The sequence below is a fragment of the Sardina pilchardus genome, chromosome 24, assembly GCF_963854185.1.
Source record: "Sardina pilchardus chromosome 24, fSarPil1.1, whole genome shotgun sequence".
Lineage (NCBI taxonomy): Eukaryota > Metazoa > Chordata > Actinopteri > Clupeiformes > Clupeidae > Sardina > Sardina pilchardus.
This window is the reverse complement of record NC_085017.1, coordinates 25,050,857-25,062,332: the sequence shown is the minus strand read 5'-3', so window position 1 is coordinate 25,062,332 and position 11,476 is coordinate 25,050,857. Positions and strand designations below refer to the sequence as shown.

At 45.7% G+C, this 11,476-nt stretch overlaps 1 protein-coding gene and 1 long non-coding RNA gene across 3 annotated transcripts in view; one reads left to right on the top strand and one right to left on the bottom strand.

Annotated features, from left to right (window-relative positions):
• Positions 1-98: 98 nt before the first annotated feature.
• LOC134072307 (uncharacterized) lies at positions 99-1,202 on the bottom strand. Its single transcript, XR_009937154.1, has 3 exons — positions 1,123-1,202; positions 973-1,000; positions 99-246 (listed from the first exon to the last, which is right to left on the bottom strand). It is a non-coding gene; the product is annotated as an uncharacterized LOC134072307 (long non-coding RNA).
• Positions 1,203-1,209: 7 nt separating this feature from the next.
• The window catches only part of cap2 (cyclase associated actin cytoskeleton regulatory protein 2), a 22,495-nt gene continuing 12,228 nt past the window's right edge, over positions 1,210-11,476 (top strand). Inside the window, exons 1-4 of one of the 2 annotated variants that reach the window (XM_062528922.1) lie at positions 1,210-1,494; positions 6,423-6,547; positions 6,795-6,895; positions 9,183-9,260. In XM_062528922.1, coding sequence (XP_062384906.1) covers positions 6,433-6,547; positions 6,795-6,895; positions 9,183-9,260 — 294 coding nt within the window. In that variant the 5' untranslated portion in view covers positions 1,210-1,494; positions 6,423-6,432. The remainder of the gene's footprint in view (positions 1,495-6,422; positions 6,548-6,794; positions 6,896-9,182; positions 9,261-11,476) is intronic. The other variant, XM_062528923.1, reaches the window with a different exon arrangement.

Sequence of the window (11,476 nt, the reverse complement as noted above, 5' to 3'; positions counted from 1 at the left end):
GTATAGGCTGTGAGCCATCTCCTTTATCTGTGACTGACAAACATCCCATCACTGGATCCCTCCAGCTCAAGTCAAGGTGTAGCCAGATCTACCTTCATGTAACTGGAGCCCTCTTTGCCAGATAGGAGCTGATGGGTGGATCAGACTGAAACCAAAAGGAGGGTCTGCTGCTCAGCATGGCTGTTCCCAATGCATTCTTTGCAAAAGTAACGTAAAGTAAAGTAATGTGGCATCTTTTGACGATCACTGTAGGATTGAAACAGAAAGGTTTTCAAAGGATTGAAAAGAGTAGCAGTAGATGCTTCCAGAACTTCACCATCGCCGTATTGCCTCATAAGTCTGCCCTGACTGTTGGTTATGAAAATAGCATCACCAAGGTTTCGCAAACATGCCATTGATCACTGCCTCGCCATGTTGGCCTAGTTGCAGATCCCTCCAGCACCAGTTTGGTCCAGACGTCACCCTCACAAGCATCTCAAAATGGCAGATGTGTGTCCACAGGCTGGTCAATAATTCAGAGACTTCCTAATCAATAAGAGATGCCAGTAGGCTGAACTATCTCAACGATATCTTGGCTGGTCACCGACTATTTCTGTCAACTGTAACATGACACACTTAGGCCTACTTTTACACAAGCACACACACACACACACACACATGCACTCACTCACACACAAATGCAGAATGACACAGCATAGACACACTCTTTCCATTCTTCATCAATGTCACCCCAGAGACAGTCCCACCAGAATTAGGGCAGCAAAAACTGAAAGAACATGCTGGCTTAACAGACATGTTGTGATTCCATCCCACCCCCAACCCAAACCCTCTGAACAAATGTGGGCTTAATTATCCACCTGACTCCATACAGCTCTCTCAATAGGTTAATCTGTCCAAAAACACCAAATATCTCAAGATAAACATGGTCTGAATTTAGACAGGGGAGGGAGTTGTTGTTTAGGCGCAACATACCTGTTATGTTTATTGGCAGAACTTCTGTCTAAATAAAACAAATATGACTACGTCAGAGGGCTTCTTTAAGTTTCACTGAACAGTTCAGTACGCAGAAATTAAGTCAAGTGCAGCAGACGGTATCAAATGTATGGTCGCGCTGTAATTTACCTTCCCCTGCTGCCGTGTAGGCTAGCCGTTGATTATACGCTCCAGAATTACGCTATTTCAGCGGCGCCCAACGCTACGCAGAGAGAGAGAGAGAGAAACAGAGCAAGAGAGAGAGAGAGAGATAGAGAGAGAAGGAGAGAGAGAAGGAGACGGGACATCGTCTGGGAATTATCCCTGTGTGTTTCCCCGGTCCTCTCGCAGGTTCACTGATGTTGCTTTATTTGGAAGTCCCGGAAGCGTTTGCTGCCCTGCTCAGTTGACTGACAAGAAGGCTTGGGGAAGGGACGCGCGCAGGGACCAGCTCGTTTGAGGACGTGTGGGAACAAGAAACAGAAATACAACACTGCCGTAATAACAGGGAAGAGAACACAGGTAAATCAACTTTATTTAATTACGGCAACCTCCTGAACCAAATAGTTGAGACAAGGATTCGATGGCGCGAGAGAGAGCGGGTGACACGCTTGTGGCTGGCGCGCTCCACTGAAACATGCGTGTATTGTGTGAGGAGACATTTGCTGTGTGTGCAGTTAAACAGAAGACACATCAGTAACAACAAAGGTTCGAACAAAAAGCCTTTTCATTTTCCATTCGTTTTCTCTCGTTATTGTGTAGCCTCTTTTTTTGTCCACAATCCATGGGACTAGCTACATCACTGCGGAGGTAGATAGGTCCTTGCAGCACCTGTCACGTTCCCCACTGAGGATTGGATAGGCTATGATAAATCAGAGCCACTCCGTAAGATTTTATGTCCACATTCTTGGACATAAGCCAGATATCTTACTGAAATACGTCTAATGTGTCATGCTGTAAATGTATACATTCTGTGTCTTCCTCAGGGAAATCACGGCTCAACACTCGTCTAATGCTGTGGTTCATTATTGTTAGTGATCACTGAAGTGTAAGATCCTAATAATTATAGTGGTGTTTTTTTTTTGTTGTCAATTACTTGTTGAGGTATAATGCATTACAACATATATGTTTGTCAGAAGTTTTTGTTGTGTGATTGCGTCAGGCCATTCTCTCACCTTGATGGATAGCCTACTGTGTGTGGGCCCTACCTCAGTCGCTCTACGTCTCAGTGCGTGGTTGAATGTGTCCGTCTGCGCATGTGTGTTTTTGTCTCCCACTTCAGACGCCTCATATAGCCCAAATATCAGATGGCAGTCTTGAACCCAGTTACATGCTTGGCCTGAAGGTCTGTGTCAATCTACTGTAAACTATCTGAAGAGCATCTGAAAGAAAACCAAGAGGAGACACTGTAAAGCATTCACACACTTTTGGATAAAGTTGGGAATAATTGAAGATGTTGTCCTTTCGTGTATAGATCCTGGAGACTGATTGATGAATTTATCACATCTAGCTTACTCAAAAGTCAGGATTCATCATGCAGCTGTATCCACAATGCATGGATACTTATCCAATAAAAGGTTTCATGGACTGAACAGTTTTGGGTTCATTATCAGATGAAGTGTTATTAAATTATTATTGAACAGTGATTACGATAGGACATGTGATATGATTTGGACACATGGATTTGGACACACTATTACAGTAAACTAAATATCTTTGGTGTGTACTGTGTAGTCAAAACAAGCCATTTGAGGACACAAACTGGAGCTCTGGTAAACACTGATTGAAATGTTACACCCTTTTCTGATATTTTATTAATCAAACAATAAAAAATGACCCACAGATGAATTGGCTCTGAAACTAATCGTCATGTTGCAGCCCTGTATTGAAATAAATTACAATCCACTTATTTGATGGTCCAGTTGGCGAAACTGAATCTGGGGTTTTGAGAAAATAAGTTTTTGTTGCACATGTGTGCATCTGTATGATAATTAGTCTGAGATATATGATTTCTTATGTAAACAGTACATTAGCCACCGACCCACATGGGTTTCTGAGTTGCATGGCAGTGTGCTTCCCAATGCTCCCATTCTCAGTGTCGACCCCCCGTGCCAGATAGCCACTGTGTTTATTGTATAGTTTCTATACGACCATAGCTGAGACTGAACTGTAGATCAGAAAGTAGGCCTACATCCAGCATCCGGAGCGGAGGACATCGAACAGGCCCTCAATGGCCAGATGCCACAGTGAGGCAGAACGGGGTATTGTGGGTGGTGAGCACAGGGTTGGGCCTACAATGTCACACACCCATCACTGTCTTTAGTTATTGGACTTGTCGCTCTCTCCCTCTCTCTCGCTCTCTCTCTTTGTCTTTCTGTGTGTGTGTGTGCGTGTGTGTGTGTGTGTGTGTGTGTGTGTGTGTGTGTGTGTGATGGCAGAAATAGTTGGTGAGGCCCACCTCTGGTATTTGACATGGCCTGGCGAATTCTCCAGAGGGATCACACCGATGACGTGTCGCTTTCCACATCGGGTCACTATTAATTATCACTGGCTCTCTCTCTTTCATTCTCCTCTTCTTTTGTGTGAGTGTATCTGTCTATGTGATGGAGAGAAAGAGAGAGAGAGAGAGAGAGAGAGAGATTTTACGTGCTTTTTTTTGTATTTTCAGTATGTTTTTCCAAATGTTGTGTAACACTGATATTAAGTATTTTTACAGCATCACTTAAACTCCACATATAGTGTCACAGTGTCCTGCCCCATTATGATTACACTGCAGTGTCATGGCTGTTGTATTCACCCTGGACAAGTTAGGGATGCTGAGTTAATATAAAATGTTCTGTGCAATGTCATTGTATGATATAGGAATTAGGAACAGCAAATCTGTTCAGTGCTGATGCTGTATATTTCTGTCATCCAGCACAAAGTTGTTCTAGAACATCTACATGTGACTTGTTTCCTGAAATACCCCAAATGGACACCATATTACACAAATTAACAATGCTGGCAGAATATGCTGGTGTTTTATAATTCCATAAATAACCACAGTGTTTGGACCATGGGGTTGTTGAATGCTAAAAGCCTATAGAGTCCAAGAGTGCGATCATGCCAGTAAACCATACAGACCACCAGACCATGCAGTGAAGGCATACAGCACAACTCCAGGGGTTTTCCCAGCGACTTGCCACTGCGCCTGCCTGGTCCAGAATGTTACACTTGAGCATTTGATTAGATGTGCCAGCTCCTGATGGGCATGTCGTCCTGTGAGACGCTCTGAATCCGAGTTATGAGACAGCCGTGAGACGTGGGTGCTGATGGAGAACTTCCCTGGGACACCCCCTGCCTCTCTTGTCCATGATATTCAACACAAGCATAAAATGTGTCTGACTCACTCACTAGAATGACATCACAGCGTGCCATATTAGCTCACTGCCTCAGACACATATTTTTTCCCCCCCTGCAGTTCAAGTCCTTTCATTTCAGGTTATTTATGTCAGCTTAACTTTGGTAGCCTGGCATAGTTGTAGCAGTTCTCATTATCTCAAGGTGCCTTCGAAAAGTGTCAAGATCTCTCAAGAGTAACCTTAAAGCGTAATGATGGCCATAACAGGATGAAATCAGGAGTGACACCTTAAAGCTGGCCCTTGGGGGGGGGGGGAGCTTGTGTAAACTCTGAACTGTGAACCTGCCGCTTCTCTTTGAGGTTCTACAAGTCTACAAGGTTTCTTGGTACCAAAGAGATACAGGGGTTCAAAACTCCATCTATCTCTTCATCCTGCAGACTACGTAGACTATTCTTGAATTTCCCCTTGGGGATCAATAAAGTATCTATCTATCTATCATCTTTATGATCGCCACATAGACGTGTCAGAAAGGGGGAAAAAAGAGCCCGTAAACTCAAGAGCCCCTGAAGAGCCAGTACTGTAAATCCATTTCTGATGAGAGACGGCACAGAGAGGCTCTCTCTCTATCGCCGTGGCCCATGCTGTCTTTGCTCCTGGGCAAGAGTTGTGCTAGTGATGAATAATGGAGCCGGTCTCCTCTGAATTATTCAGCCGTCCCAGAAGGGCAGCCCTCTCCTCTCCTCTCCTCTCCTCTCCTCTCCTCTCCTCTCCTCTCCTCTCTCTGCTGCTGCTGCAGCTGCTTCTCTGCTCACCTGGAGAAAGTCCCAGGAGGCCACAGAGAGACCCATCAGCAGCCTGCTGTCCTCCTGCTACCCACGGGGTTTATTCCACTCACATGTACTCTCTGTGTCTGTCAGTGTGTGTGTGTGTGTTTGTGTGTGTGTGTGTGTGTGTGTGTGTGTGTGTGTGTGTGTGTGTGTGTGTGTGTGTGTGTGTGTGTGTGTGTGTGTGTGTGTGTGTGTGTGTGTGTGTGTGTGTGTATGTGTGAGTGAGTGAGTGGGGTTGTGAGTCTGTGCATCTCTCTCTCCCTGTAAGGTTTTATTCTGCTCCCTCTAGTTTAGCTGAGATATGCGGGCTATGCTCGCTGCATATTTCCACCCTGGGGAAGGTCTTTCCCCATGTCGGCCAGTGTTGGTGTTCTGACAGGAGAGGCTTGTGATGGATGAAGTTAGTGGAATGGTGTTTATTTCTCAGAGATGCTGCCTGTCACGAGTCAGCCACGAGCACCTGAAGGTTGCATGTTTTTGCTAAAACAGAAAGGTTTCAGTGATTTGCGTCATAAGGACTTTAAAAGATGGATGCAGTGGTTGCACTGTCTGTGTGTGTGTGTGTGTGTGTGTGTGTGTGTGTGTGTGTGTGTGTGTGTGTGTGTGTGTGTGTTGTGTGTGTGTGTGTGTGTGTGTGTGTGTGTGTGTGTGTGTGTGTGTGTGTGTGTGTGTGTGTGTGTGTGTGTGTGTGTGTGTGTGTGTGTATGTGTGTGTGTGTGGTCTATGCATGAGTGTGAGTGAGTGTCTCTGTGTGTGTATTTGTCGGTGTGTATTTGTACTTTAATTGACCACCTCACTTCTCTCATTAGATGAGTATTCCCAAAGTGTCACCATGTTAAGAAGGGTCAGATTCATGTTCTGGGACAGAATGTGTGTCTGTGTTTGTGTCGATTAATGTTTATGGGATTTTGGTTCTGTTTATTATGTGACCGTGGCTACATGTTTGCATGTCTGAGGTTCAAGTGTGGAAGTGGTTTACGTCTGGGTTTTAACAAAGATCGTATAGTTACTAAGATGAATCATAAAGGGGTTTTTCAATGGAACAAAATAGCAGCACTTCCTGCCTCCTAAAGGGGCGTGTTCAGTGACGAAATAATCGGTTTAGAAAGGTGTAGAATTATTTCTCCCATATAAATACCTCCGTTTGCCTCCTAAATGGGAGTGGCAGTTGCGTCACAATGAAACCAGAATTTACCCTCATATGAATCGTCTCGCTTTATAAACCGTCTCTGGTTTTAAGATGTATCACACACGCGATATTCACACGTCTGTCCTCTTGTAGACGCAGAAGCATGGAAACGCTCGTAGAGCGCCTGGAACAGGCTGTGATTCGCTTGGAGGAGGTGTCTGTCAAGTTACAGGACCGGGGCATGGCCAATGGAGACATGGTGAATGGAATAAATGGAGGTGAGTGAACTCCCTCCTCCACCCGAAACAGGCCAGCAAGCCGACCTCTTTACACAGATTTTGTAGATTTTGAGATAAATATACCTTTGTTGTTTTTCACTCCTTCATCGGGTCTCTTCTTCATCCCTCTTTTCTCCCTTTTCTCCATTTTATCTTTCCTCTCGCTCTCTCCTCTGTTCCTCCGCTTCTTCATTTCCATCCTCCTCCTCTTCTCCTCCTCTCCTCATCGTCCTCTTCATTGCCACAGTCATGTCGGAGTGGATGGAGGCGTTTGATGTGCTCCTGAGGGGACCAGTGGCTGAGTATCTGAAGCACAGTCGAGCCATCGGGGGGGATGTCGCCCAACATGTGAGTTCAAAAAAGAGAGAGATGATGAGGAGAATGATTGATATTCGAGAAGAGACAGACAGAGGGCTTTTTTTTTTTTTAAGTATATTTTTTGGGCTTTTATGCCTTTTAATGATAGGATAGTGAATAGAGACAGGAAGTAAATGGGAGAGAGCGTTGGGGTAGGATCCGGAAATCAAACCCGGGTCGCCGGCGTGCGGTGCTGGTGCCCCAGCCAGTCGCGCCACTGCCGGGGCCCGACAGAGGGCTTTTTATGCACACTATCTCACACTATCTCTTAGAGTCCACGATTCTGGCAAAAGGTTGTTTATTTGAGCTCAATAGCCAATCAGATTTGCACCGTTTTCCTCCGTACTCCTTTACGCAGTCTGTTGATTGGCTGGCATTGGGCTGAAGTTTCATGAGCACACTGTCAGACTGTGAGGAGCAATACACTAAATCTCACATAAAGGGAATTGAGTTAGAATCGCGGACTCCCCTTTAATCACGTTCTTCGTAACTGGACAAGCAAACAAAGATAAACTTTTCAGAGAGTTTCAGACTGCCAAATGAGGCTGGATATGTGAGCAAAGTAATCTTATGATGTGTGTGTGGTGTGTGGTGTGGTGTGTGTGTGTGTGTGTGTGTGTGTGTGTGTGTGTGTGTGTGTGTGTGTGTGTGTGTGTGTGTGTGTGTGTGTGTGTGTGTGTGTGTGTGTGTGTGTGTGTGTGTGTGTGTGTGTGTGTGTGTGTGTGTGTGTGTGTGTGTGTGTGTTCAAAATTCAAATATGTGTTCTGCGTAGCTGAGTCCTGTGCCACTGCCTTGGTAAAAACAGGTGAAACAGGCACCAAACACTGCTTAGTGCCGGTGTTTGGAGGAGCTATTCAAAACACTGTCATGTTCTCTCCTCACACCAGCCCTGGATTCTTGCACATGGATCAGAGAAATAGAGAAAGGGGTCTCTCAACATTTACAAGATTTCATTTCTCTCCCCTTCACTCATGTGTAAATCTTATTAGCGGGGACAGAACAGGGGTTATTCTGCCTCCTGGCCGAGGAGCAGCTTTCTCAGATCTCTCGCTCTGTCTCTTGCTCTGACAGCTCTGGATGGGGGGAAGGGGTGAGGGAGAGTTCAGTTGTATGTTTCTTTTTTCTTTGTTCAATCAGGCAGGCCTGCCTTTTAAGGTATGGTAAAGCCCTGCAATGGAGAACAGTTCCTCTCTCTCTCTCTCTCTCTCTCTGCACAGAGCTCCGAGAGACCTCATCAAGATGGGAGCAGATGGGAGGAAAGAGAGGAAATGAGACAAAAAGACACAGAGAGAGAGAGAGAGAGTTAGCATACAGAGAGAGAGAAAGAGAGAGAGAGCCCGAGAGAGAGGGAATATATGGTGAAAATGCATGCAGAGAAGGTGAATTGCGTTGAAATCATGTGTGAGAGAAAGATTTGGACTGTGTCTCATACCACTGACTTGCACACTTTAAATATTTAGTTTTAACTATATAGTGCAGCTATTGGGACAATATTAGCCATTGAAAGGTGGGATGTGACTGCTCAGTGCACACTAGCAGTAGTCTGGCTATTTCTACTGCACAAGAGGCGTGATCAATGGGGATCGTTCAAATGACTCTGTACGCTTGAATGGTCCTTCAACCAGACCAACGATCCGGTGCGTCTTTTGGATGATGCTAGTTTGTGATTGGACCCAAAGATTGTGGACAGGAAGCAGGGGAGGTAGATGTGCAGAGGTTTCCAGCCTGAGGTGCCGGGGCGAAATCCAAATTCGTCGGCAGGTCAGGCAAGGTTCACCCAGCCTACACTAGCAGTATACTTATGGAAGTATACGGTTTGAGACATCACCATAGATAAAGATAAACATCAAAGATGTCACAGGGGAGACCTGATAGGAGTAGAAAGACACTGATGTTTCAGAGTGAGTGTATAGTGAGTTATAGAATGAATTAGATCATAGTAAGGAGGGGTTTTCAGACATGGACACACACTCACACACACACTCACACACACTCACACACTCACACACACACTCACACACTCACACACACACACACACACACACACACACACACACACACACACACACACACACACACACACACACACACACACACACACACACACACACACACACACACACACACACACACACACACACACACACACACACATACGCTGGGGAAGAATGGATTATCAAATCTCATTCAAATCTGCTCAGTGGGATGTTTTTTGGTACTGTGTGCTTTTTATTTGTTTTTGTGTCAAACTGTGTTGGTGTATTTGTTTACTTAACAGGCCGAGATGGTAAACAATGCTCTGCAAGTGGAGAGAGCCTTCCTCAAGATGGCCAGCACACACCAGGAGCCAGCTAAGGTGTGTTTGTGTGTGTGTGTGTGTGTGTGTGTGTGTGTGTGTGTGTGTGTGTGTGTGTGTGTGTGTGTGTGTGTGTGTGTGTGTGTGTGTGTGTGTGTGTGTGTGTGTGTGTGTGTGTGTGTGTGTGTGTGTCTGTGTCTGTGTCTGTGTCTGTGTCTGTGTCTGTGTCTGTGTCTGTGTGTGTGTGTGTGTGTGTGTGTGTGTGTGTGTGTGTCTGTGTCTGTGTCTGTGTCTGTGTCTGTGTGTCTGTGAGTGCACACTGCCCACACTGCAGATGCACATGTCAGTGACCATACTGTGCGCATTTTCGGTCCACACCATGTCTATTCTGGACTAGCGCTGATATTCTGTGACAGGACATTCCTTCATTTAACTCCTTTTCCATACAGAACAGACATTCCAAACATCCAGCAGAATGGCACATTTCTCTCTACTGCCTCAAGATAATTAACGGCTGTTGGCCTCAATCTACATAAACATAAAGTATGATCTCTGTGACTCCTATATATCCTATACTCTACCTCACAACTACAACACGTTGTGCTGGGCGTCGCTGTCATTGCCCATCATCTCCAGCAGAGTGGTGCACCCCCCCCCCCCCCCCAAATTACAGTGTTATATTTCCCATGCAGGGCATTCATATTTGGTCATCCAGTTTCCCATAATCCACGGCTCGGACTCTTGTGTTTAAAGCATGAGTCCTCTACGCCCTGGGGGCAGCCATGCGTTCTGTACACACAGGGATTACCTCGGCTCGCAAAGAGAACCGCCAATGCACCACATTCCCAATGTATTCACACAGCCAGGGGAAGTGTGTGTGTGTGTGTGTATGTGTGTGTGTGTTTGTGTGTGTTTGTGTGTGTGTGTGTGCGTGTGTGTGTGTGTGTGTGTGTGTGTGTGTGTGATGTCATTCCATCGGAGCGCAATGTGCTGCGTCCGGACTGGCTGACCAAAGGGTGAAAGTCCAAACAGGAAGTGATTAGCTCCTCTCTCGTGGGTCATTGGATGTCGCATTGGCCCCTCGGCAGGGGTCAGCGATCACTCGAACTGATCCTAGGTCAGAACTCTGGGCTTTGCCAGTCACAGCAGACGGTCCTCAGGATTCCCTCTCTGTCTTTGGGATCTGGAAGAGAACAGCGCAAAGCTGATGGTCATAAAACAATTTGATGAACTATGCTGGAAGATCACACACATCATGATCTGAAAATGTTGCCAGATAATATTCAGATTTTTGGAGGTAGCTTCTGAATACTTTCGTAGGGTGGACTCTCTCTCATTCTCTGTGTGTGTGTGTGTGTCTGTGTGTGTGCCAGATAAATGGGTGTGTGCATGTTTGAACACTGGTGACGTTCCCAGCGTACGTAGTGTACAAAAGAACAAGTGAGTGAGAATGAGATTTTGAGAGAGAGGAAGAGAGAGTCCGTTAACTCAGGACAGATAGACAGTAACCCCCCCCTCCCTCTTCCCCCTTTGCTCAACCGTGAAAAGGGGAAGGGGGTTGAGGTCTTACAGAACACAGTGCACCCTCAGGCACATCAGGCTCTCAGTGCACCCTGCAATTACATTGAAAAGTCCCGTAACACTGTTTAGTAAAACAAGCAGAAACTTTACAGTAAATAATCTGACCTAACAAATAGGAGGTGTTTTTTTTTTTTTTTTTTTTTTTAAAGACACACATTCCTGAATGGTAAGGAATCATGCATGTGTGTAACTCAGTCGTATATCAACATTTCGGCCCAGATGTATGATTGTAAACACTAGTTTGTCTCACCATCCAGGCACTAAGCCAACCGAAATCCCCCCTTTTGGCTTCGGGCCAGTGATACCAACCGCCAGGATAAGCCTTTGACTTTCCAACCCCAACAATATTGATTCCAACACCAAAGCAAGTCAAGCTAAGGAGTATGAATTAAGTGCAGGCTGAATTCCATGGCACAGTAATGTGTCACACATGAATGCCTGCCTTTATAATTAAGTGATGTATGGGAGTACATGCACTTAACCCGTGCCGGCTCGATTCTCCAACAATGAGTAGCCAACATGTGTGGGTCACTCTGCGTTCAGGTATAGAGGCCTGAAGTAACAAGTGTTGTCTCATAAGTCTTTGGTCACTAAGTTTTAACGACTAAGATTCAAGGGTGGGTGGTCACCTCTCATGGTAGAGGGAGAGTATCTGAGGCACAGAGGAGAGCGTTTGTTTTTCAACGGTGTGGAGT